At 44.9% G+C, this 27,240-nt stretch overlaps 1 protein-coding gene across 1 annotated transcript in view; it reads right to left on the bottom strand.

Moving 5' to 3' along the window:
* The window catches only part of LOC139422403 (protein capicua homolog), a 45,945-nt gene that overhangs the window by 6,909 nt on the left and 11,796 nt on the right, over positions 1 to 27,240 (bottom strand). The window contains exons 2-18 of the mRNA XM_071173598.1: positions 16,567 to 16,716; positions 16,231 to 16,399; positions 8,029 to 8,140; positions 7,681 to 7,863; positions 7,430 to 7,568; positions 7,068 to 7,246; positions 6,768 to 6,906; positions 6,329 to 6,426; positions 5,212 to 6,169; positions 4,970 to 5,103; positions 4,588 to 4,748; positions 3,965 to 4,155; positions 2,434 to 2,976; positions 2,008 to 2,342; positions 1,662 to 1,819; positions 1,356 to 1,507; positions 1,098 to 1,232 (exon numbers count right to left, since the gene is read on the bottom strand). Coding sequence (XP_071029699.1) covers positions 1,098 to 1,232; positions 1,356 to 1,507; positions 1,662 to 1,819; positions 2,008 to 2,342; positions 2,434 to 2,976; positions 3,965 to 4,155; positions 4,588 to 4,748; positions 4,970 to 5,103; positions 5,212 to 6,169; positions 6,329 to 6,426; positions 6,768 to 6,906; positions 7,068 to 7,246; positions 7,430 to 7,568; positions 7,681 to 7,863; positions 8,029 to 8,140; positions 16,231 to 16,399; positions 16,567 to 16,716 — 3,936 coding nt within the window. The remainder of the gene's footprint in view (positions 1 to 1,097; positions 1,233 to 1,355; positions 1,508 to 1,661; positions 1,820 to 2,007; positions 2,343 to 2,433; positions 2,977 to 3,964; positions 4,156 to 4,587; positions 4,749 to 4,969; positions 5,104 to 5,211; positions 6,170 to 6,328; positions 6,427 to 6,767; positions 6,907 to 7,067; positions 7,247 to 7,429; positions 7,569 to 7,680; positions 7,864 to 8,028; positions 8,141 to 16,230; positions 16,400 to 16,566; positions 16,717 to 27,240) is intronic.

Raw genomic sequence — 27,240 nt, 5'->3', positions numbered from 1 at the left:
CACCAACCGCAGAATATTTCTGTGGAACATTTGTCAATATCAAATCAATCAGGGTAGATTTATCTGGGCATTTAAGATTTGGGCGAGTGGGTGAGTTAATCAACTGGATAAGATTCATAGAATTACAAAACATCTTTGCCTCGATCCTAACTAGTCTCCCAGTCCCTGCCGCTAAAAACATCCCCACAACATGATGCTGCCACCACTGCGCTTCACCGTAGGGATGGTGCCAGGTTTCCTCCAGACGTGACGCTTGGCATTCAGGCCAAAGAGTTCAATCTTGGTTTTATCAGACCAGAGAATCTTGCTTGTCATTGAGAGTATTTAGCTGCTTTTTGGCAAACTCCAAGCGGGCTGTCATGTGCCTTTTACTGAGGAGAGGATTGCGTCTGGCCACTCTACCATAAAAGGCCTGATTGGTGGAGTGCTGCAGAGATAGACCCTTCCAGAAGGAGAACCTTCCAGAAGGACAACTGCCATCTCCATAGAGGAACGCTGGAGCTCTGTCAGAGTGACCATCGGGTTCTTGGTCACCTCCCTGACCAAGGCCCTTCTCCCCTGATTTCTCAGTTTGGGCAGGCGGTCTTGGTGGTTCCAAACTTCTTCAATTTATGAATGATGGAGGCCACTGTGTTCTTGGGGACCTTCAATGCTGCAGAAATGTTTTGCTACCCTTCCCCAGATCTATGCCTCAACATAATCCTGTCTCTGATCTCTAAGGCCAATTTCTTCAACCTCATGGCTTGGTTTTTGCTCTGACATACACTGTCAACTGTGGGACTTGTATAGATAGGTGTGTGCCTTTCCAAATCATGTCCAATCAATTTAAATTTACCACAGGTGAACTCAAAAGTAGTTGTCGAAACATCTCAAGGACGATCAATGGAAACAACAAAAAATCTGAAAACCTGTTTTCGCTTTGTCATTCTGAGGTATTGTGTGGAGAGTGCTGAAAAAAAAACATATTTCAAACATTTTAGAATAAAGCTGTAACGTAACAAAATGTGGAAAAAGTCAAGGGGTCTGAATACTCTCCGAAGGCACTGTACATGAATAAACCTTACAATGAGGGTGTGAGCATGTCTGTGTGTTTCTACCTGGTCGGTCGAAGGTGAAGACGTCTCCCTCACACTTGGCGGCACTCTTGGGTGTGCTGGGCTCCGAGCTGCAGCTGGAGCGCCTTCTGCTCCTCCTCTTCGGAGACACAGGGTCCTCTGTGGACGAGTCCAGGTCTGGACAGAAGAGGGGATGAGAAAGACACAGACGATTCGCAGATCCCTCTACTTCAGTGGCGCACACCGTAGCAAAATGTTATGCAACAGAAAATGTAAGAGAGACTTCTCTCTCTCTCTTACCTGTGGAGTTCTTCCTCTTGCGGCGGTAGCTGCCCAGAATGGCGCGGGGGGAGGTGGCCAGGCTCTGCAGGGTGGGGGAGGGCAGCACCTCCTCTGGCCTGAACTCTGGTAGCTGAGCAAAACGCTCCTCAAAATACACCTCCGACAACACCCTGGGAGAAAGAGGGGGATGGAGGGAGAGAAAGGAGAGAAACACATGAGTAAGGTACCTGAACCCTTTGAAGTGTCAGGATGACTCAGGGATACTCATTAACAAACATATTTTATAAATTGATAGATGGCATGTCTATACTCAGGGCAACTCACTTGTCCACAGAGTCAAAGGTCCTTTTGAGTGGCGGGGGGCGGGCCTTCACCTTCTTGGGAGGAGGGGCGTCTTTGTCGCTCTGGGGAGGTGGCAGGGCAGGGTCTGTACCCAAGGGAGGGGGCAGGGGTGAGGAGGGGACAGAGTCCTTCCACCCTGACTGTATGGGGCAGAGAGGAGAACAAGTTTAATAATACAGTATGCTGGGAGGGTTTCGTTTTGGGACACAGGGTATAAAATCAGAAACGTATGTTATTTTCTATGAATGTGATCTCATTTGCATTCTCTGATTATTGAGAAGAAAAAATAAAACAATCCATCAGGTCAATCTCTCCAGCTCTCTCTCACCTCCTTGTTGCTGGCCTCTGTGCTGCATGTGTCAGTGTTGTCCCCAGGGTCGTGTCCCTCAGGGGGTCTGTCAGAGGGGGGCTCCTCAGCAGTGTGTGTGTGTTGGGAGGGGGACGTCGACTCCACAGGACGCTCCAGCTCAAAGGAAAAACGACTGTTGGCCCCAGTGTTCTCTCTTTCTTTCTCCCTTTCCCTCTCTCGGTTCTTCTCCCTCTCCTTTCCTCGGCCTCCTCCCTCGTAGCTGCCCACCGGGATGTTGGCAACTGTGGCTTTGATTTTTTGAGGGGTTCTCACCGGGAGCTGGGGAAGTTTGGGGGTGCCTGGTGCACTGCCTGCTGAAATATGTATATTATAAGTTCTCATATACTTGCATTTGTTAAGCATTAGATATTTGTTCAAAAAACAAAGAGGGCACCTTAGACTTACTGGAAGTGTGAGAGGGCAGGGGGGGGCTGCAGGGCCGCAGTGACAATGAGGAGCCACTTGGGGGCCCCACTAAGCTGCTGCTTTTATTGAAGGTCTGGGCTTCCCTCTCCGTCTGTCTGTCCGCCTGCGTGAGGGTTGGCCTGTCCGTCTGTCCGTACGCCTGTAGCTCAGGCTGCGTCTCCGCTAGTCTGTCTGCTGCTTTCTCTGATTGAGAGTGAGACGTTCTGTCCGTGGGTCTCTCCCCCACGTGCCTGTCTGTTTGTCTGTCTGACTGGAGCTGGGTGTGTGTGTGAGTGTGTGTGGTGGGGGTGGTGGGGGCGAATGTGTATTTGGGCAGGATGTGGGTGGACAGACTGGAGGAGCTGGAGACTGTGTACACCATGCTGGGTGGCCCGGTAGCCATGGAGACCACCCCAGTTGCCATGGTGACGCTGGTAGGGGGGTAGATGGCGGTGATTATCTGTCCCCCTGAAGCAGAGGCTGGGCCAGAGGGGAGGGAGGGGCAGGTTGGGGACTGGACTGGGGCCTGAAGGGGAGGCTGACCTGGAGAGAGAGAGAAAGAGTTAACACCCTTCAATGGCCAGAGTGTACAGCCAGAGTGTACAGCCAGAGTGTACAGCCAGAGTGTACAGCCAGAGTGTGATAACCTGTTTCCTCTAACCTAAAGGTTTTGCTCCTGTTCTCAAAACTGAGGGGAGGTTTCTTGTTGCAGTTCACAGGGAACTTAAAAAGTGCAATATAGTTTCAAGTTTGAATGTCACATGCACAAGTACAGTGAAAGGCATTTCTTGCCAGCGCTAACCCCAACACTGCAATAATCAATAGCAATGTAATACTAAAAATAACAAGGTGGAACTAAAGCACACCAGATGGAAAATAAGAAATAAGAAGAACATGATAAAGTAAACAAGCAAAATTGGGTTGGAGCTTGCAAAACGGCAGCCATCCAGTATCCATCTTATTCTAGATGTCCTTCAAGTGGATACACTGACCCGTAGAGCCCTGCACGGGCATGCATTTTATGCCTGAGCCAAACCCATGCCCTACCCAGGCCTGATTGCATCTGGCAAATTTAAAGCCAGGCCCTGCCCAGCCCTGTCCGAAACCTGAAAATTATTTCAGGTTTCGGACAGGGCAGGGCAGGGCCCGTTAGTAAATCCATTAGCTGCTCCTCTCTATTGGTCACTCTGCTCATGGAGGCTCTGGGTCTATGAGTATCCATAGTAACTGCTTTGCTTGGGCTGCTCTGCTCAATGACGAGACATGAGACTCTATACTACCACAAAACTCAAGGGACATTCTTATTTTCTGTTAAATAATCTCTCCTGCTTTATATTGGACGAGGTTGAAGCATGTCTGACACCATGTTATGATCTTAGTCAGACATGACTGTACTTCGCAGCAGAGCACGAGCAAATGGCTCAGCTTCAAAATGTTAGTGATCAATTTAGTTATACAGGAGCCCTACCCGGCCCTAACCTGATGTATAATGTCAGGGCCCGACGGGCTCGGGTAGCAGAGCTCTACTGACCTGTGATGAGGGGTTGGACTAGGTTCTGTCCAGGGGGGGCTATGGCTGTAAAGCCCAGCGTTGCTAGGGGCGACGAAACATATGCAGATCCAGGGGTGGGCTGGGCCTGCTGAGGGGAGGAGGAGCCTGTTGTTGTGGAGACCAGAGGCAGAGCAGAGGGGACTCCTGGCGTGGACTGGACATAGGTGATCCTGTGAGTGGTGGAGAGAGAGAAAAGAGAGAAGTTAAGGTGAAGAGGGAAAGAGAAAGTGTGTATGAGTGAGAGAGAGAATATGATAGATGAAACAGGCAGTGAAGGAGGAGAGACAAAAAAAAAAGGAAAATAGAACATGAACAAGGATGAAAGGAGGAGAGGAGAGAAATGGTGCAGTGGGGGTCAGTGGGTGACGGAACAGAAGATGAGTGTGTCTGTGTGGTGGAGCCGAGAGGCAGTGAGGGGGCGGCAGGCAGGCAGCAGGCACTGCAGAGGAAGAGGCAGCCTGGGCCAGCAGCAGCAACAGAGCAGAATGACTAACACACAACAGAAGAGCTGCAGTTCTTCCAAAACCATTGTGTTATGTATTATGGTAGGGCAGCAGCGCTAACAGTGCACTGTTAGATTGAGTTGGTCTGTGTCCTCCTACCTGGTTGGTGGGGGCGGCAGCAGCACAGTCTGAGATGGGGCAGAACCTTGGTGCAACACTGTGGCCGTTCCCATGGTAATGGGAAAAGGGCTCCCAGGATGCCCTGCCCCGCCTTGCTGGAGCTGGGATTGGACAACAGGCATGGGAGCGATCTGGAAGATCTATCAGAGAGAAAAAGAGATGGAGAAAGAGTGAGAAGATATATGTGTATTTAGTCATTCACCTGGGCTAACTACAAGTGTAATTAGTTAGATTATTCTATGATTACAAAGACTAGTAAGAATGGTCATGTTGGGGCTCTGACAGCTCTGGGATACAGAATAAACCTACTGAAATCTCAATGTCTTGGTCTGGCTGTCATCACCATGGTAACACTGCTTACCTTGCTTCCTGCTTGAGCTCCATTCTGGACAGGAAGAGGTGGAGCCACGAGGGGGTACTGCTGAGCAGGGGCCGTCCTCACTGTTGCCATGGGAAGCAGCATCTTGCCCTGTAGGACTGGGGACTGGGATTGCACTAAAGAGTGAAAGAGATAAATATGGATAAGGTTAAGCCTTTTTTGAAAACAGTGTCACAGTTCTCCATTTATTAACGTTTTGGTGTACGATTCTCCCCCCCCCTCACCTCTGGCTCCTGGGCTGACCACTCCCACGGCTGGGCTGGAGGCGTATCCCATCAGTGAGCCTAGCCCCACCTGCTTCCCATTGGCTATGGACATGTGGGTGGGCGGAGCTGTGGGCAGGTTGAAGATACTGTTCGGCAGGTTGTGCAGCTGAGGGGAGGGGCTCTTGTGATTGGAGCTGGCTGATAGGGTGGGCAGGATGTATTGGACCTGTGTGATGGCTTTGCCCCCGGGGGATGCCAGAGATGACGAGGAGAGGAACTGGGGCTGGAGCAGGGAGAGGGGCAGGGGGCCGTTGGTGTGGTTGTGTGTGGGGGCAGAGACGGGGGCGGTGGGGGGCAGCTGGTGGTGGGAGGACGGATTGGGGGAGGGACTGATGAGCTGGACGGTGGACTGGCTGTGCCCCGGGAACACCAAGCTGGTCACTAGCCCCCCTGGACCTGTCCCTGCACCTATGGGATTGGGTGACGATGAGGAGTAGTAACCAGGCCCTCCGCTTCCTGCTCCGGAGTCAATCAGAAGCTGCGCCTGTTGCAATGGGAGAGACCTCCTGTCTGATGGGTGAGGAATGGATGAAGCTGCTCCGTCTCGGGGTTTACTAGCGATGGGGACTGGCGTGCTCACGACCGGACGAACCACGTTGGTCACCACTGTAGAGGCCACTCTGACAGCCCCCAACCCGAGGAGAGGAGACAGGCCAAGGGGGGCAAGGGCAGAAGGAACTGGGCCTCCGGGGCTGGAGATGACAGAGTGGCCTGAGGAGGACAGGGAAAGAGAGAGGGATGCCACTCCTCCTCCATCACCACCTCCTCCCTCTATTCCTCTCTTTCTCCTGCGGTCTGAGAGCCCACCTCCTCTCTCCTCGTCGTAGCGTTTGGAAGGGTAGGAGGAGAGAGAGACGGAGCGTCCGTGGGGGGTGGGCTGGGAGGAGGAAGAGCAGATCACTGGAGCAAAGACACGCTGCAGAGACAGAAAGAGAAACAACTAAATGTCTGTAGCAGGGTGAAAAGCAGAAGGACTAAAACATGTTCCACTTCTCTAAATAATGGTACTATATCAACAACATGATCAGTCAGACAACTGTAACTCAATCTAGCCTTGATAAAGGAAGAGACTTACCTGGCGATCGCTCTCGTTCCCAGAGGCGTTGTCACTGTCGCTGTCCGTCACTCTCTCCTTACACTTCAGGTCTATGGAGCTGGCAGGGTACGGGTCCTCTGTAGGGGGAAAGGGGAGTGAGGGTACTCATGGTTTATGTGCATAAACACCCATTTCTAACTTCCTCTGCCAGTATATTATACACGTAATATGCATGTCTGGGAATCGTTTGTGTGGAATTTCCTGTGACCAGATTTACCGTAGGGGGCAATAAAGGTCTTTTGAATAGAATTTCTCAAACTGTCCAATTAAGATGATGTCATTATGGGAAAGAGCTACCAGTAGTATTGTGTTTCCCAGCAGTGTAATAACCTGAGTTTTACATGTTTACAGGGGCTTAGCCCAAAATAAGCTTATAATTGTTGCGTTGTTGAGATGTCACAGCAGTTTAGTTTCTCACCAATGACGTCGTCGTCTCCCTCCTCTTCACAGATGACCATGCGTTCCTCATCACTGGTCATGTCCTCACTGACCCCCCTCTGAGACCGGGACAGGGTCTGGGCGCGCCCCGAAAACTGGCCACCACCATCCCCACACATCTGAGAGAGGAGGAGGAAGAGGAGGAGAGGGAGCCAGATATAAAACAACAAAGTGATGGATGAGAAGGACGAGTCAAAATTGACACACCAAACTAAGAAACCTGTTTATCATTTGAGTAAAGTGGCTGTAGAGGAAACAACATTATGTAGCATGGCCTTACCTGTGACAGTTCGGCCAGGGCCTGTGTGTTGCCTCTCTCACTCCTCTCCAGGCTGTGCACGGCACTCTGGGAGAAGGCTCGGGGGCGGGGTAGCTGACCTACATGCCCCTCCCCTGGATTCCGCTCAGACACACCCAGCAGGCCAGGCCCCACACCTTTAAGCTCCACACCATGGGGCTCTGAGAGAGAGAAAGTAAGGGGGAGAGAGACAGTGGAGCATAGCGAGAGGAGAGAGAGATAGATATTCAATCATAATGTTTTAGTGATGACAGAGCTCAGAAGAAACCTTGGCAATCAAATGACCATCTCTTCCTTTCTGTTATCTCTTATTTGGGTGTTTTGAGCAGCAGTGTGTGACTCACCGGTGGTCTCAGACATGCTTCTTTCTCTAATGTCTTTGCCCCCCGGCCCCAGGAGCCCTCGGCCATCAGAACTAGACTTCTTCCGGTCTTTGTTGCACCACTTCCAGTCTGGGTGGGCCTTAAAGTGGGCCTCCTTCACCTGAGAAAGAGGGAGAGAGAGAGGATGAGCAAACAAAATACATTCGTTTTTTGGCTGCTTAGTCAGGTCAGACTAAACCATTGCACTAAATTGGTGTGTGTGTGTGTAACACCTGGAAGGCGAGGTCGTGATATTTCTGCTTCTCTTTGGGCCCCAGGGCATACCACCACTCGCCCAGGATCTTGCTAACCGTGCGGTTGTCCTGGTTGGGGTGCCTCTGGTGCACCAGCGCTCGATGACGCTTACTGAAGATCATGAACGCATTCATCGGCCGCCTGATGTGGTCCTTCTCCCTCTGAGAGGGAGGAAAGAATGATTAGATGAGAGGGTGAGAGAAAGCCAGAGCGCCTTGCCAGGGATGCTCCTCTTTTAACAATGTGATTAAATGAGGAACGGAATGTATGACAAGGTAAGAGATGAATTGAGAAAATGAGTGAGCGAGAGACAGGTGAGAGGTTACCTTGTTAGGGCTGATTTTGTCCCCATCTTTGGGCAGGGCGCTGAGGGACTGAGTGCGTCTCTTCACAGGAGTCACAGACAAGGGCGGCTCAGGAAGAACACTGGGGAAGAACCTGAGAGACAGACAGGTGGAGAAAGAACCATGACAACATCAGATATATCTGACCGAAACCATGTACATCTCACTCACCATCATACCTCTGTAGCAAACATGGAACATGTATATATACATATACACACACATACATACATACATACATACATACATATATATATATATATATATATATATATATATATATATATATATATATATATATATATATATATATATATATATATATACACACATACACACATATATATATATATATACACATATACATATACACACACACACACACACACACATACATACATATATATATATATATATATATATATATATATATATATATATATATATACATACACACACACACACATATATACATATATATACACATATATACACACACACATATATATACACATATATACACACACACATATACATATATACACACACACATATATATATATATATTTTTTTTTAACAACTCTTAGCGGGAGTAGGTCTTAGGAGAGAAATTTGAATAAAACTGTCACTCTTTCACACACACAGAGCAGGGAAAGTGGCTCCACTCCCCAGAGACATTTCGGTGGATTCAGCAGACAGCTCATGACAGTCAATGGACAGCAGCAGCCTGGCCACTGCCATTCTTTTGAGTTATTTTTTTTATATTTTATTGTCAAACACACAGGATAGGTGCAGTGAAATTGTGTTGTTTTACAGGGTCAGCCATAGTAGTACGGTGTAGTACGGTGCCCCTGGAACTAATAAGGGTTAAGTGCCTTGCTCAAGGGCACATCGACAAATCTTTCACCTTGTTGGCTCGGGTATTCAAACAAGCAACCTTTTGGTTACTGGACCAACACTAACCACTACGCTACCTGCCACCCTGTATATTCATTTAGCTTGTATTCATATAGCCATTCATATGGCTAGTAATAAAGCACAGAGATGGATGCTTTTGTTCCTCACCTTGTTGTTCAAATAACATGCTGCTCTACATGTAGGACTAGGAGTATACTAAAACTTCACAGTGGACGCGTGGAGCCACTCACTCTACTAGGCCTGTCCCTGCCCCCAAAAAATCTTGCCTGATTTAAATTTTAAAACGCGTCTATAAAATAAACTATATGCATTACGCTTGTCTGATGCGTGATGTGGATGTTGATTCAGAGGGGTTGGGTTAAATGCAGAAGACACATTTCAGTTGAATGCATTCAGTTGCACAACTGACTAGGTATCCCCTTTCCCTTTACGCTCACTTAAGCATCCATCTATTCTGCCAACAATGCCTTAGTGTATGTCATGGAACAATGAGTCAAATATAACCTATTTAAAAAAAATCTTATAAAGTTGGTTTTGATATTTTTGACTGATATTATGATTGTCTGTTTCATATGTGCAAAGTAGTTAAAACGCTATCAGTTCCACTTTCGGTCAATGTTATTTGCACCTTGAAATAATAGTTGTACATTTAGATTGGGAAACATTTAATGGTTGTGTTTTTGTATTCTTGTGATTGGGACCTACTGACTTATGTCTGAGTTTATGGACTGTTTGTCCTTTAACATCATGCTGTTTGTGACTGCTGTCTTTCCATCGGCCCTATGCAGTGGTCCTGGAGAAGTTGGTATATTCTAATTTTGCCAAAAAGTTCCCAAACAGGCCGCCCAGAGAAGGGAAGGCACCCTGTGTGAATAAGCCGATGTTATTCAATGTTTTTTTCACTCTCAAAATCACACATTTTTTTATATTGAAAGAATACCAAAAATATTCTAACTGACCACACCACTCACTTAAAAGAAATGTACACATACATGTTATTCAATCATTGCATCTAAACTGTTCACAAGCATCTGTGTAGTCAGGCGCTAAAATAGAACTTGGTTCTATTTGTGATGCTTGACGCGCTGCAAGTCCCAGCTCTCCCATCTCCTGATTGGATTTTAGGAGCCTAAACCCACGTGAGTGATTGAAAGATGATCTGAGGTCCACACTCCTGTCCAGTTGGTGGCAGCAATGATTGCTAACTGCCATATAAACTCCAAAGAAGAAGCCTGACGGAGGAGAGATTACCAGAAACTAACACTGTTTACCCTTCTATCTGTGGAATAATTGTCAGAGTAGAGGACCTTGTGCATTTCAGGTCAAATAACAAGCCAATGTTTATATCCCAGGACAAATTAGCTAGCAACAGCAAGCCAAATTGCCATGAATGTTTAATGCTTTTCGACCTATCACCAAATTAATATAGTTGCTTCAGAGTTTGTTTTGATAATTCAACCTGCGTGTCCTGATCATGTCTAGTGTGGATGGACAAAATCAACATGCGTGTGATGGCACATGCGGACCCACGCAGTGTATTTCACGTGCTTTGCGATTTTGTCCACTGTACCTGTACCTCTTATACTGTACCTGCGTATACCCTACACCACTGGCACTTTGTGTTTTACAAAAAGTGCACTCCTACAGTGCGCTGGTATTACAGTCCTTTCAGAATCACAAACCTGTCACACACTGAAGACCTATAGGTTCACCACTGTACTAACCTGTCACCCTGAAGACCTATAGGTTCACCACTGTACTAACCTGTCACACACTGAATACCTATAGGTTCACCACTGTACTAACCTGTCACACACTGAAGACCTATAGGTTCACCACTGTACTAACCTGTCACACACTGAAGACCTATAGGTTCACCACTGTACTAACCTGTCACACACTGAAGATCTATAGGTTCACCACTGTACTAACCTGTCACACTGAAGACCTATAGGTTCACCACTGTACTAACCTGTCACACTGAAGACCTATAGGTTCACCACTGTACTAACCTGTCACACTGAAGACCTATAGGTTCACCACTGTACTAACCTGTCACACACTGAAGACCTATAGGTTCACCACTGTACTAACCTGTCACACACTGAAGACCTATAGGTTCACCACTGTACTAACCTGTCTCACACTGAAGACCTATAGGTTCACCACTGTACTAACCTGTCACACTGAAAACCTATAGGTTCACCACTGTACTAACCTGTCACACTGAAGACCTATAGGTTCACCACTGTACTAACCTGTCACACACTGAAGACCTATAGGTTCACCACTGTGCTAACCTGTCACACACTGAAGACCTATAGGTTCACCACTGTACTAACCTGTCACACAGAAGACCTATAGGTTCACCACTGTACTAACCTGTCACACTGAAGACCTATAGGTTCACCACTGTACTAACCTGTCACACTGAAGACCTATAGGTTCACCACTGTACTAACCTGTCACACTGAAGACCTATAGGTTCACCACTGTACTAACCTGTCACACTGAAGACCTATAGGTTCACCACTGTACTAACCTGTCACACTGAACACCTATAGGTTCACCACTGTACTAACCTGTCACACACTGAAGAACTATAGGTTCACCACTGTCACACACTGAAGACCTATAGGTTCACCACTGTACTAACCTGTCACACACTGAAGACCTATAGATTCACCACTGTACTAACCTGTCACACACTGAAGACCTATAGGTTCACCACTGTACTAACCTGTCACACTGAAGACCTATAGGTTCACCACTGTACTAACCTGTCACACTGAAGGCCTATAGGTTCACCACTGTACTAACCTGTCACACTGAAGACCTATAGGTTCACCACTGTACTAACCTGTCACACACTGAATACCTATAGGTTCACCACTGTACTAACCTGTCACACACTGAAGACCTATAGGTTCACCACTGTACTAACCTGTCACACACTGAAGACCTATAGGTTCACCACTGTACTAACCTGTCACACTGAAGACCTATAGGTTCACCACTGTACTAACCTGTCACACTGAAGACCTATAGGTTCACCACTGTACTAACCTGTCACACACTGAAGACCTATAGGTTCACCACTGTACTAACCTGTCACACACTGAAGACCTATAGGTTCACCACTGTACTAACCTGTCTCACACTGAAGACCTATAGGTTCACCACTGTACTAACCTGTCACACTGAAAACCTATAGGTTCACCACTGTACTAACCTGTCACACTGAAGACCTATAGGTTCACCACTGTACTAACCTGTCACACACTGAAGACCTATAGGTTCACCACTGTGCTAACCTGTCACACACTGAAGACCTATAGGTTCACCACTGTACTAACCTGTCACACAGAAGACCTATAGGTTCACCACTGTACTAACCTGTCACACTGAAGACCTATAGGTTCACCACTGTACTAACCTGTCACACTGAAGACCTATAGGTTCACCACTGTACTAACCTGTCACACTGAAGACCTATAGGTTCACCACTGTACTAACCTGTCACACTGAAGACCTATAGGTTCACCACTGTACTAACCTGTCACACTGAACACCTATAGGTTCACCACTGTACTAACCTGTCACACACTGAAGAACTATAGGTTCACCACTGTCACACACTGAAGACCTATAGGTTCACCACTGTACTAACCTGTCACACACTGAAGACCTATAGATTCACCACTGTACTAACCTGTCACACACTGAAGACCTATAGGTTCACCACTGTACTAACCTGTCACACTGAAGACCTATAGGTTCACCACTGTACTAACCTGTCACACTGAAGACCTATAGGTTCACCACTGTACTAACCTGTCACACTGAAGGCCTATAGGTTCACCACTGTACTAACCTGTCACACACTGAAGACCTATAGGTTCACCACTGTACTAACCTGTCACACTGAAGACCTATAGGTTCACCACTGTCACACACTGAAGACCTATAGGTTCACCACTGTACTAACCTGTCACACTGAAGGCCTATAGGTTCACCACTATACTAACCTGTCACACTGAAGACCTATAGGTTCACCACTGTACTAACCTGTCACCCTGAAGACCTATAGGTTCACCACTGAACTAACCTGTCACACACTGAAGACCTATAGGTTCACCACTGTACTAACCTGTCACACAGAAGACCTATAGGTTCACCACTGTACTAACCTGTCACACTGAAGACCTATAGGTTCACCACTGTACTAACCTGTCACACACTGAAGACCTATAGGTTCACCACTGTACTAACCTGTCACACAGAAGACCTATAGGTTCACCACTGTACTAACCTGTCACACTGAAGACCTATAGGTTCACCACTGTACTAACCTGTCACACACTGAAGACCTATAGGTTCACCACTGTACTAACCTGTCACACAGAAGACCTATAGGTTCACCACTGTACTAACCTGTCACACTGAAGACCTATAGGTTCACCACTGTACTAACCTGTCACACACTGAAGACCTATAGGTTCACCACTGTACTAACCTGTCACACAGAAGACCTATAGGTTCACCACTGTACTAACCTGTCACACTGAAGACCTATAGGTTCACCACTGTACTAACCTGTCACACACTGAAGACCTATAGGTTCACCACTGTACTAACCTGTCACACTGAAGACCTATAGGTTCACCAATGTCACACACTGAAGACCTATAGGTTCACCACTGTCCTAACCTGTCACACTGAAGACCTATAGGTTCACCACTGTACTAACCTGTCACACTGAAGACCTATAGGTTAACCACTGTCACACACTGAAGACCTATAGGTTCACCACTGTACTAACCTGTCACACTGAAGACCTATAGGTTCACCACTGTACTAACCTGTCACACTGAAGACCTATAGGTTCACCACTGTACTAACCTGTCACACTGAAGACCTATAGGTTCACCACTGTCACACACTGAAGACCTATAGGTTCACCACTGTACTAACCTGTCACACTGAAGACCTATAGGTTCACCACTGTACTAACCTGTCACACTGAAGACCTATAGGTTCACCACTGTACTAACCTGTCACACACTGAAGAACTATAGGTTCACCACTGTCACACACTGAAGACCTATAGGTTCACCACTGTACTAACCTGTCACACACTGAAGACCTATAGATTCACCACTGTACTAACCTGTCACACACTGAAGACCTATAGGTTCACCACTGTACTAACCTGTCACACTGAAGACCTATAGGTTCACCACTGTACTAACCTGTCACACACTGAAGACCTATAGGTTCACCACTGTACTAACCTGTCACACTGAAGACCTATAGGTTCACCACTGTACTAACCTGTCACACACTGAAGACCTATAGGTTCACCACTGTACTAACCTGTCACACTGAAGACCTATAGGTTCACCACTGTCACACACTGAAGACCTATAGGTTCACCACTGTCCTAACCTGTCACACTGAAGACCTATAGGTTCACCACTGTACTAACCTGTCACACTGAAGATCTATAGGTTCACCACTGTACTAACCTGTCACACTGAAGGCCTATAGGTTCACCACTGTACTAACCTGTCACACACTGAAGACCTATAGGTTCACCACTGTACTAACCTGTCACACTGAAGACCTATAGGTTCACCACTGTACTAACCTGTCACACTGAAGACCTATAGGTTCACCACTGTAACCTGTCACACACTGGAGGCCTATAGGTTCACCACTGTACTAACCTGTCACACTGAAGACCTATAGGTTCACCACTGTACTAACCTGTCACACACTGAAGACCTATAGGTTCACCACTGTACTAACCTGTCACACTGAAGACCTATAGGTTCACCACTGTACTAACCTGTCACACTGAAGACCTATAGGTTCACCACTGTAACCTGTCACACACTGGAGGCCTATAGGTTCACCACTGCGCAAACATGTCTATAATAGATAAAAAGGCTGTTAAGATATTCATGTTTCAGGAAAGGAGTGTGTATATTTGGCCTGGAGAAGCAGTTCTATGTGCTGACTGAATGGAAGCTGATAATTATGAGTTTTTTACTCTGGGAAGAAATTATGAGTCCGCACTGTCCAAGACAGAGTCAAGACTGAGTACAAATGTATCCAAAATGTAGAGAAGACCGAAACACTCAAAATGTGGTCTCGAGTACTACTATTGTAAAAACAGCCTACATATAAACCAAACAAATAAAAACAATACAGCCTACAGGTAGAAAATAACATTATAAAAATAAATATCCTATAAATCACATTGGCTACACATTGCCTGTCTGCAAGGAACTTGAAACACTGTATCAACTTGTGTCAGCCCAAAGCTCATGCTAACAAACTTGCAACATTGTATAAAATATTCTGGGCCCTCAGTTTTGCTCCAGTGAGCTCGGAACAGACTGTAGGCTACAAGAGCTCATTGGGATTAGAGCATGATATTTTTCCCTTTCGCGCTGAGTGGTTATCGAAAGGGAGAGAGCTGGAGACAGCTGAAAAGATATTTGAAATACATTGAGGACTATTGTCATTCTCAACGGATGTAATAACAGACTGTTTGCTTGAAGTGAAACATTACTTTGAGAAGCTCCACAGCCCATTAGTGGTGGTGCGTTAAGCCAATAAGAAATACTATCAGACCCTTAAAATTGGCCTACATTTGAGCACAGGCAAGGTAGCCTATAGTCCTACTTCTATGCGTAATCAGGTACAAATTGGGGGGAGACCGCACATTCTGGAGAGACGTGCATTATGCATCCTAGCCACACTCCCCTTCCTCTTGGACTGTGCCATCCTCCGCAATGGATTAGATCAGACAAGTGTCTCATATTTAATAAATAAATATATACAGTACCAGTCAAAGGTCTGGACATACCTACTCATTCAAGGGTTTTTCTTTATTTTTACTATTTTCTACATTGTAGAATAATAGTGAAGACATCAAAACTATGAAATAACACGTGGAATCATGTAGTAACCAAAAAGTGTTAAACGAATCTAAATATATTTTAGATTTGAAATTCTTCAAAGTAGCCACCCTTCCCCTTGATGACAGCTTTGCACACTTGTCTTACAATGTAAAAAATAGTAAAAATAAAGAAAAACACCAGAATGAGTAGGTGTCCAAACTTTTGACTGGTACTGTATATATTTGCTACAGCTCAAAAAAAGAAATCTTAGTTGACCAACAGCCTAACCACCAAACAATCGACTAATTGGGGTCAGCCCTAGTGTCCACATGCAGTCACGCACGCACACACTTACGGGTCATCCACATCACTCTCAGTCTCACTGTCTGGCCTCTCTCTTTCGGCCTCTCTCTCCCTCTCTGGGGCCAGGTCATCTGTGGAGGGAGTTGGCCTTGTGGGTCCTCTCTCCAGGGTGGGGGGGTCCTCATTGGCCTCCTGTAGCAGCACTGCACCCCCCTGAGACTCTGAGAAAGACAGGAAAAGGGGGTATTTTCACAATGATTCAAATCTCTGATAGTTATCTGGTAATTCCAATGTTTGTGTTACGTAATTATTATGTTTCATGTGTTTGAAATCATGGTAGAAATTGCAATCTTGCTGGGATTTGGGTAGAATTTAACTAACAACCTACCTGTTTTCAGACTGGCAGCTTGGGGATGATTGATTGGTTGTTGGCCCTCACCAGACTGAGTAGAGGCATCTGATTGGGTTGGTGCCAGGAAAGGGACCAATGAATGCCAGGGAAACACAGGAACTGACCGGGGTTCCACGTTGGTCCAGACTTCAAAAAAATAAATACAAAGAAATGGTTAGGCCTACTCCTTTCATAACGGTTTATGGACTCACAATATGTCCAGACAATACACTCCTCATAGTAAGCTAGCCCAAACATATTTTTATAAAATCTCAACATCCGATAAACAATCTCAACTTTCATATAAACAAGATTCTATTTCCAGATTTGGGGAACATAGTGTTGTTAGCCCGTACACTTGCTAATAGTTTATTTTTGACAATATTAACACTTTTCTAGTATGGTCAAGAAGTGACTATCAAAGGCCCATCTTCGCAGAACCAGTGGCACACTGGCTTAACCAATTAGCCTCAGGTATATACTCATGGCTGTTGCTGCTCCCCATATGGGACACCTCTGGAAACTCACCAGCAGGTAGCTGATCTATGTGAGCATCAATCAGTCATGAGAAAGACCTGTATATACCATTTATATCACACTGTAAATTCATAATGCTACAATACACAAAATGGTGCTGGAGACAAATATGAAAAACACACAGAAGTAGTAAATGACCATGACTGACCAAACATGCTCAGTCCTTGACGGAGGTATTGAGGGCTTTCTGATGAATACATGGTTGAAAAGGGTCCTTTATTGTGTTTTTCTAAAAACGAGAGTCAATTAAAAAGGGTCCTTGAAAACGTCCCTTTACAATGTCAGATAAAAATCCATGTGTTCAAACATCCATCAGTGATCCAAGATCGTATAGTGGATGGCAACTCCATCGATGAAACAAGAAAGCAACAGTGCTCGATGGTGCCTGTATCTGACGCTTATCTTCAGATTGCGGTCATCACGCACAACGTTCACTGCAATAGACGCACTGCTATTATGATTTATCCGGTGGCGCACAGATATCTGTAAATGTTGATTTCTGATTAAAATGAAGTCCCAGGCGTATCGGTCAACAACATGAGACCAGCTCACGCTTTCATATTTTCAGAATGCCGCATTCTCTGCGAGCAGCCTATTTATTCCCGCGCATTGACGATAACAATTATATTTCCCCAGTGCAGAACATGAAATACGGGGAATAACACAATGTAAAATGGATTGCCAACTAGTCAGTAGTCACAAGTTGCAACAGGATACAGATGGGACAATATGTTAAATATCATCGGAGATGTATGTGTTCCTCTTGATCTAATAACCCCTGATGTACCCTCGTCTGTTTGTTTACATTACTGGAGTGCTGCGGTCATGAGTAAGTTAACTAGGCCTCACCCTCATCCACGGAGTAAATTGGCACATCAGTCCGAGACATACGCTATCCTCGCGGCCATGTTCAACTTGTCTCTACACGTACTCGCTTCAGTTTAGCAATGTACAAATGGTACGAAAGGCTAGTAAATTGTTTAGGGCAGAAACGATCTCCGGAGTATTCGATTTATTGCATGTAGTCGACCAAGAATGTCTGACAGCTAGCTTGGACGACACTAACATGAATTGCTAGCAGTGGATAGCAAGCTGGCTAGCTAACTACGTGCATTAGCTATCTGGCTAGCTTTGTGTTATGCAAATGCTCAAAATGACAAAGCTATCAAATTCATCATCCTGCTAGATTTGTTTATTGAAGGGATTTGTATGTCTATCAATCAATTGCGTATGCATCGGACCGTGTGTAAAGTTATACACAACTACTAGTTAGTTGAATGAACACAGGCTAGCAGCAGCTATTTGCCATCCATAAACTCCAGTGCAGGCTATGCTCAGCAACATCATGCTTTTACTTTGGATGTTCTTGCTGAAGTATGGAGGACAAGTGACAACCCCAATTGTTTATCTTACGTTAGCTGGCCACCACAGATAGGTTTATTGCAGTCTACATTGACGCAAGTATCAAATCAAATTTATATAGCCCTTCGTACATCAGCTGATACCTCAAAGTGCTGTACAGAAATCCAGCCTAAAACCCCAAACAGCAAGCAATGCAGGCGAAGAAGCACGTAAAATAACCTGTGTTACTTCAAAATACAGCCGACAGGTTCAACTCGAGAAGGCAACCCGAGCCTCAAGTGCACCGGCCCCTGGCCCTGCACCCGCAGAACAGAAACAGAAAGCAGTCAAAGAAACGCAATTATTGTCCTCATGTCACTACCCTTCCTTTACACAACATATGTCTGTTACTATTGTTTTTCTTCACACCATGAAACCACTTATTTGAGGAACAATGACTGCCGAGTACTAGATCTATAAGATGGTAGCTAAATTTACTAAAACCTGTCTGAATACGCCTGCATTTTTTTACTCCCAAAACCGTTAGCTACCTGCCTGTTTAGCCGTATGGTTACTGTCAGCATCCAACATTGATATTCTATTGCTTTGGCACCAACTCATATTCAAATGTAAAGCAACGTGAAATCGTATTCACCATCAATTAACTTTCTACCACACAAGTCGGATCATATGCAGGTGTGCGTAAAACTGGTGCATTCACCCATCTCCCATATCCCACTGGCTCTCCAGTTGCTGGTTAAATCCAAAAGACCCATTGTTTTTGCAAGCTAGCCACCAATGCGCTACCCCCACTAACGTTAATATATACGTTTTAAACACCACCTTGGCCTCAGTCGGCTCCCACACACACCCCTACCTCGTATCTATCAACGTCTCAAAAAGATAATCGACTGAAAATATAGTTAGCAGAAGTATTTCACTCCAACGCTGTCATGAGCAGCAGCGATGATGATAACTCGGACCCCAATGACAGAAAGTGGGGCGAGACCAGAGCACTGTTCTATGTTGGTTGCTGCTCCCCTTGGACCAAAGAAAACGACAGAATTGAGCTCAAAGGCAGGAAACCGAAGCTAGAGACCAGCTGGAGATGCTCTGACACAGATCCGTGGAATCGTGGGCTTTATATAGAAATAGCAGCTCGAGGTCCGGTGCGGTCTCCGCCTGCAGCAGGTCACTTCGCGCGCGCGCCCACTCTTGTCCGTCAGCTCGGCAGGTATTTGTAGTAGAAAAGTTAACGTATCATAACATCTCCTCACTTTAGCTCCACTCTCTTCTCCACAATTTCTCCTCTCTGGCTTCGTCTGGCCCTTTCTTTCTTTTCCCCTCCCTCTTGTTGTAAACTAGGCTGCCCCCTCTCGCTCTTTCAGTGTGTCAACCTCGCCCCTCCGTGCCCCGCCCTTTCTCTACATCTAAGCTCCGCCATTGGTCAAGGCAGCCACCTGTCATCCCACCGCCGTGACCGCTGATTGGTTCAAATATACACTGGAATGTCAGTCATATGCAAATCTCATCGGTCAGTCACTGATCGCTGCACTGAAATAGAGCTCCTAAAAAAAGACATAAAATTGGAACATGACTTCGTATAGGCTCTTATGTTATTCAATCCAACCGTTACGTATCTGGCGTTAATTTATTGGCTACAAAGCCCAAGTTCCCCAACCTGAATCATACAGCAATAATTACTTTACATAATCCCGCCCATGTCCCATCTCTATTGGTCTATGTTAGGTAGTATGCAAGATTGATTGCAGAGCAAGCAAATAGAACAGAGACACTCAGATGGAGGACAACACATCGCTTGACAGAAGTTTAAATAAGGATAGTTTAAAAAAACACATGCAGTACCAAGTTCGTCCATCTGCACAGCGGGCGCTCTAGAAATCAAACTTTGAAGTGGAGCTGTGAAGCAGTTTCCACTAGATAGCACAGCCACAAAGTCAAATTGGCAATTTAGTAAAAATGTATGAAAACAAAAATGTGCTTTTTGGTCTTAATTTAAGGTTAGGGTTAGGCAAGGTTAGCAGTGGGGTTAAAGTGCAAATGACAAGTGTTTTAACTACTTTGCAGATATGAAACAAACAGACAATAGTATCAGTTAAAAATACAAATAAAATACATTTTATTATTATGTAGTTTATGCTACAAAAAACAACTTTTATAAAATGTTTTAAAAATAGGTATTATTTGACTCAACATCCCATGAGGTATACTATGGCATTGTTGCCAGAATAGATGGATGCAGTTGAATGCATGATTAGAATTCACCAATACACTTCTTGGTAGTCCAAAAAATATTGCTATCAGGTTGTAAATCACAGCTGGCCTGGTACATTGTTTGCTGCCTCCATTCGGGAAGCACTGTTTCAGTTTCAATGACTGAATATTTTGGACAAAAATGGACAAATGTAACTAAGGCTGGAATGCCAATAGGGCTCTTTCATACCGTCCCTAGGAGGGGTGCGTCACTTGAGTGGGTTGAGTCACTGATGTGATCTTCCTGTCTGGGTTGTGCCATGGCGGAGATCTTTGTGGGCTATACTTGGCCTTGTCTCAGGATGGTAAGTTGGTGGTTGACGATATCCCTCTAGTGGTGTGGGGGCTGTGCTTTGGCAAAGTGGGTGGGGTTATATCCTTCCTGTTTGGCCCTGTCCGGGGGTGTCATCGGATGGGGCCACAGTGTTTCCTGACCCCTCCTGTCTCAGCCTCCAGTATTTATGCTGCAGTAGTTTATGTGTCGGGGGGCTAGGGTCAGTTTGTTATATCTGGAGTACTTCTCCTGTCCTATCCGGTGTCCTGTGTGAATTTAAGTATGCTCTCTCTAATTCTCTCTTTCTTTCTCTCTCTCGGAGGACCTGAGCCCTAGGACCATGCCTCGGGACTACCTGACATGATGACTCCTTGCTGTCCCCAGTCCACCTCCAGTTTCAACTGTTCTGCCTGTGATTATTATTATTTGACCATGCTGGTCATATGTTCTGTTATAATCTCCACCCGGCACAGCCAGAAGAGGACTGGCCACCCCACATAGCCTGGTTCCTCTCTAGGTTTCTTCCTAGGTTTTGGCCTTTCTAGGGAGTTTTTCCTAGCCACCGTGCTTCTACACCTGCATTGCTTGCTGTTTGGGGTTTTAGGCTGGGTTTCTGTACAGCACTTTGAGATATCAGCTGATGTACGAAGGGCTAATTAAATTGATTTGATTTGACAATCAAACTAGCAAGGGCTATGATCACAAGTAAGTCATAACATGGCTAATAGACTAGCATATCTATTTATGTAGCAAACTAAAAACACAGAGCCTAACATTAGTTAGCTAGCTAGCTGCTAGGAGGAAGTCATGCCATTGGACGAGTGGGTGAGTGACTTTTTTTACAGTGTCTTTTCACAGCTAGAGATGCAGGTGTCATTTGGTTAGCTAGCAAGAACTTGAATAACTGTCATCCAGTTACCTAGCATATCTCTTGCGTTCGCAAATTCACTCTGGCTATCTAGCTAGCCTAGTGGTTAGAGTGTTGGGCCAGTAACTGAAAGCTTGCTGGATCGAATCCCGAGCTGACAAGGTGAAAATCTATCGTTCTGCCCCTTGAGAGAATACCAAGAGTGTGCAAAGATGTCATCAAGGCAAAGGGAATACTTTGAAGAATCTCAAATATAAAACATTTTGATTTGTTTAACACTTTTTTGGTTACTACATGATCCCATGATCCCATGGCTTTATTATTATTCTACAATGTAGAAAATAGTGCAAATAAAGAAAAACCCTGGAATGAGTAGGTGTGTCCAAACCTTTGACTGGTACTGTATGTTTTTATTAGGTTATATTTACTGCTGTGTCTATTAATTGTCCAAACGCAGGGCCACTTTCTCACTCTATATTGCTATAGAATTCTCACAAATGCCTTACTATACGTTGTTCCCAAAAATTCTATTAATTTATGAAAACATGAAAAAAAACAAAAAAACATGCTCGCTTAGAATATATATATATATTTTTTAAAGTGTAATATTCTTCCTGGTGGTGTATATGAACTAATTTTTTAAATCAAATGTCATGTTGCTAAAATTCTGTCAGTTCCACTAAGGTTAGAGTTAGGTTTAAAATCATATTTTAAGGAGATGAATTGTAGAAATAGGCAGGAATTATAACTTTGTGGCTGTGGTAACTAGTGACAACCCGGTGATGCCTGTGAGACCACACTATCTGTATCTTTGGGCTTTTTGTTATTAAATGCATTAATAATATTTCCAGACAATTCCCTTCCACATTCCAGGAATCATGTCATTTATCCTCTGAGCCTGTAGGGTTATTACAGTGTAATAACATCAACCAGTCATCTAGCATCATCTAATGTAGCCTACTCTCTGATGTTATAACTGCTGCTCAGTGCTCAGCCATGTGTTTTGTGACTCAGCAGTGCATACACACACACCATGTGACTGAATTACAGGAATGCTAAAAAGAGACAGAGTATTGGTAATGAGTAATTAGCAGCATTAGAGAAGCTTAGAGGAACCAACGCTAGTGTCTTTTCCAACTAGATTACCATTCTACTACTTCTTCAACTAATTGCTCCACTACCATTGTGTTTTAAATAGTGGCAGTACAGACAGCAGCAGCAGTTCCACATAATGGTAGTCATGAGCATTAGAAGTATTAGAAGTAGCCTAATGGTTGTGGAACGATGAAATACATTTTCACCACCATAAAATCAGATGGTTGGACAATTATTCACTCTATTACAACATGTTATTTAACCACATGTGTACACCACACACACACACACACACACACACACACACACACACACACACACACACACACACACTGCTATGTGTGGTTGGCACACACACTGGCATGTAAACTGAGTGGTAAATGATTGAGTTGTTTGTGGAGCGTTTCTCTCAGTTTCCGTGTCATTAGTCAGAAACGGAGAGGGGAGGAGAGCAATGATGTCATTTTCCACCATAAAAAGCCCATTCAATTCCTGAATATACATTTTCAAAATGTTTCCATAGTGCAGCTTAACATTCCCTAGACTGACTTTTAAATGTGTGTGTGTGTGTATATGTTGAGCACACACATCATGCACACACACAACAAGCACACACGCTTTCTGACAGATACAAGAACACAAGCGTGTACTGTATACACATGCACACCTGTACACACATACGCAGTCGCACTTACACACAAACCAGGACTGAGAAAGACAATGAGTGGTGGAGGTTTTAGAAACAGGGGAAAATGGGTGGGAATAGAAGAGAGGGAGGTAGTATCAGTGTAAAAATAGACTAACAGTCATTCTGTGTAGAGGGGAGGAGAGAGGGAGGGAAAACAAAACTCTTATGGGAGGAAGGGTGGAGAGACCAGAGATGGGGGAGATGGATTACACACACACACACACACACACACACACACACACACACACACACACACACACACACACACACACACACACACACACACACACACACACACACACACACACACACACAGTGCAGTGAGTACAAACACACAAATCAACTACTAAGGGCACTAACTGCAACTCCTATTACTGGATAAAAGGTTGCCTATAGATGTCCACATCATTTATCACTAATACTGCTGCTAATAGAAAACATGCACACATTATGACAAATTGAGTGTGTTGGCACAGTACATCTAAACACAATTCTCACTAATAGCTGCAAATAGTGTACTTAATAACACACAGTCTAAACTATGACAAATAGTTTATCTAATACCCTCCAGCACAGTGTACATTATATTTGAAGTGTTCTGTTCAAATACAATAGAGGGAGGGTCAATCTCCCTCTTCTAGCCAGTCATCTCACAGGGAGCTTTGGGAGCCAGCCAATAAGGTCACAGCGAGCGCGACTAGCTCAGATCAGGCAGATGTTGTTGTCATAGTAAAGAACTTATATTAACGTTCCAGAACCACTACTGAAAGACAGACATACAGTATCTGCTCTCAGCTACTGTCAACAGCATCCTACCTTTTTGCTTAAATGAAAAATTCAGGAAAAATTTAAAGATTAACTTCATCAACATTTAAATGGCAGTCGAAACAGACTTATTCTTCGAAGTGTTCTAATCTGTCATTCATTGTGTTGTTCATTCAGCTGGGATTTTCTCCCCAGTCTCTGAGGGAGTCACTTCTGTCATGGGAATGCCCAAGCCTGTGGCGTTAAGCGAACGGATAAACTAATGGGCATTAGACCCGAGCTCGACGAAAAGAGTGAGAGACTACAGCTTTGAAACTGCCCTGAGCTCTGACCATGTCAATACATATAAACCGCTACAGAGAGCGACAGAGGGAGAGAGGGGAGGTTACAGCCCTGTCGCTGAGGGTACACTGTTATTAAACTACACTGAACAAAAATATCAACGCAGGCCACAATCAACAGCCTGACCAACTCTATGCAAAGGAAATGTGTCACGCTGCATGAGGCAAATGGTGGTCAACATCTACTGACTGGTTTTCTGATCCACGCCCCTACCTTTTTTAAATTAAAGGTATCTGTGATCAACCGATGGATATCTATATTCCCAGTAATGTGAAATACATAGATCAGAACCTAATGAATGTATGAAATTAACTGATTTCCTTCTATGAACTGTAACTCAGTAAAATCTTTGAAATGATTACGTATTATATTTTTATTCAGTATATTTTGTGCGTAAAGCCTCTACAAGCCTGTTTTTTTATGAGTTTATAAATGCTTTCCTAACCCTAAATCATCTACAAGATGATGAAACAGAGCTGAATATACATGTATTTTCATGTCTTTCTTTCATTGATCCCTAATAATCTGAACTGTTCCCTCCATATAGTCTGTCGAGACAATTCTAATTAAAGGTGCCACATTTAAAGGGATGGCTTTAGATACATTGAATCAAAACTCAATGAGAAAATCTGTTGGCCGGCAAGTGGGTGGGTTTTCAGCGGTTGAATAAAATGTATTCAGAGCGCACAAGGGAACCACGCCGGAAAAGCCTGTTATGTACCTGGCATAAGGTAAATGTGAATACCAACTACTGAGAGTGCATAGGAAAGGCGTGTGTAGGAAAGGTATTCATTTCCTGTGTCTGAATTGGGCCCACAGTGATGATATAAAAAGAAAAAGACTACATGGGGGCTTTAACATGTGCAAGTTATACAAGAGTCATTTCGTTTGGTAGGCTATGTGATTATGTTTGGTAGGAAAGAATGTTGGGTAGCAACAAATGAAACAGCACGCGGGTGCAGACAGATCACAGAACAACAGGCAGGAAATACAAGAGATTATCAATAGACATTCAAGCCATTAAATTGAGTATAGACTAAACCTAGAATTATGAGATCACTTGGGCTGAATACTCCCCTACCTCTGAGAGACCTAATAGATCACCATGCAGACTTGACTGAATAGTGACAAACCACTAGTCCTCCGGACAAAATGAAATGACATGGAGAGGAGAGTGTTGAAATTAAAGGGAGAAAATCTCGAAAGAGAGAGACCACCTCAGCAAAGCTTAACGATCTCCCTCTCCTGTCTCTGATTGGTGGAGCTCTGCCCTGTATCTGTGTAGGAGTTTGTTCTTATCGAACCAAAAGCTACATATTGAGGGACTGCATAATACTCTGTGTCTACAGGAATATCTTCACACTGTATGAGGTGTGTGTCTGTGCGTTTATGTCCAGTTTCTCTGAAGGTGTTTCCTGTTCTCTGACATGAGGCTCTACGTGAAGTCCCTGACTTTCCACCCCCTCCAACACCCACCCTGACTCCCTCTCTCACCTGGCATCACATATAGGGGCACACCACAGTCTCTCCCTCTCTCGCCTCTTTCTCCCACTCCCCAAATCCATCTCTCCCCCTCTCTCTCCTTTCTCCTACTAGTCATTTGCTCTATCCAATTATAACTCGATTTTCCACCCTCCACAGTTACCACGGTAACAGTCATGTTGGGCACAGGTCCCCATGTCACTTGTGGAGACCAATGGCCCCCTGAACACACCACAACACACACCACCCTCCACCTGGCCTCTGTGTCTTCCCTAGAGACAGAGTGTTATGATGTCAACTATTCGTGCGTAATCAAATCATGGAATTCAGCTTCTGTCAAAATGCAGAACTAGTGTGCGTCATGTCATCCTGAAGCTTTCCTGAGACCATAAGCTGTGTGTGTTTCAGTGTGTGATCCAGCCTGCCCAGACAAATCATGGGCATGGGTACAAGAGATGCTCAGTGTTCTTCGATACACACATATCCACCATCGACAGTCGAGCTCTTTATCGTCTGTTATTTTCAGACACAGGACACATGCGCACTAACATTGAGCATTACCATGTTTCAGAGCACAGTACTTCTCCTGTTCTCACTCCCTAGCCACTGATCTAGGATCAACTCAACATTGCCAAACCCTAACCATTATAGGGGGGAACACACCAAACTGACTCCAGATCAGCGTCTAGGTGCGCCGTCCTCCCCGTCCCTGTTCTGCGGCTGAGATGTAATGTGTGTGTTTGTCCACCTGGAGGCAGTATGAGCCAGCAGATAAAGCACCAGCAGACGGACAGAGCCATGCCAGACAGCCTGGGAAAACACTCGAGCAGGAGAGAGAGGAGAGCGGGAAGAGAGATGTTCGACCTCCCTAAAATAAAAACTCCTCTCCTAAAGTAAAGCTAAGTATAACTTAGGTCGGAGAGCACCTGCACTTCAGAGGAACATTAAAAATGCACTTTTTAGACCCCCCCCCCCAAAAAATATATGTTTTATGAAGTACAATAG

The sequence above is a fragment of the Oncorhynchus clarkii genome, chromosome 2, assembly GCF_045791955.1.
Source record: "Oncorhynchus clarkii lewisi isolate Uvic-CL-2024 chromosome 2, UVic_Ocla_1.0, whole genome shotgun sequence".
NCBI classification, from domain to species: Eukaryota; Metazoa; Chordata; class Actinopteri; order Salmoniformes; family Salmonidae; genus Oncorhynchus; species Oncorhynchus clarkii.
The sequence above is the reverse complement of the archived record's forward strand: the minus strand, read 5'-3'. Positions and strand labels throughout refer to the sequence as shown.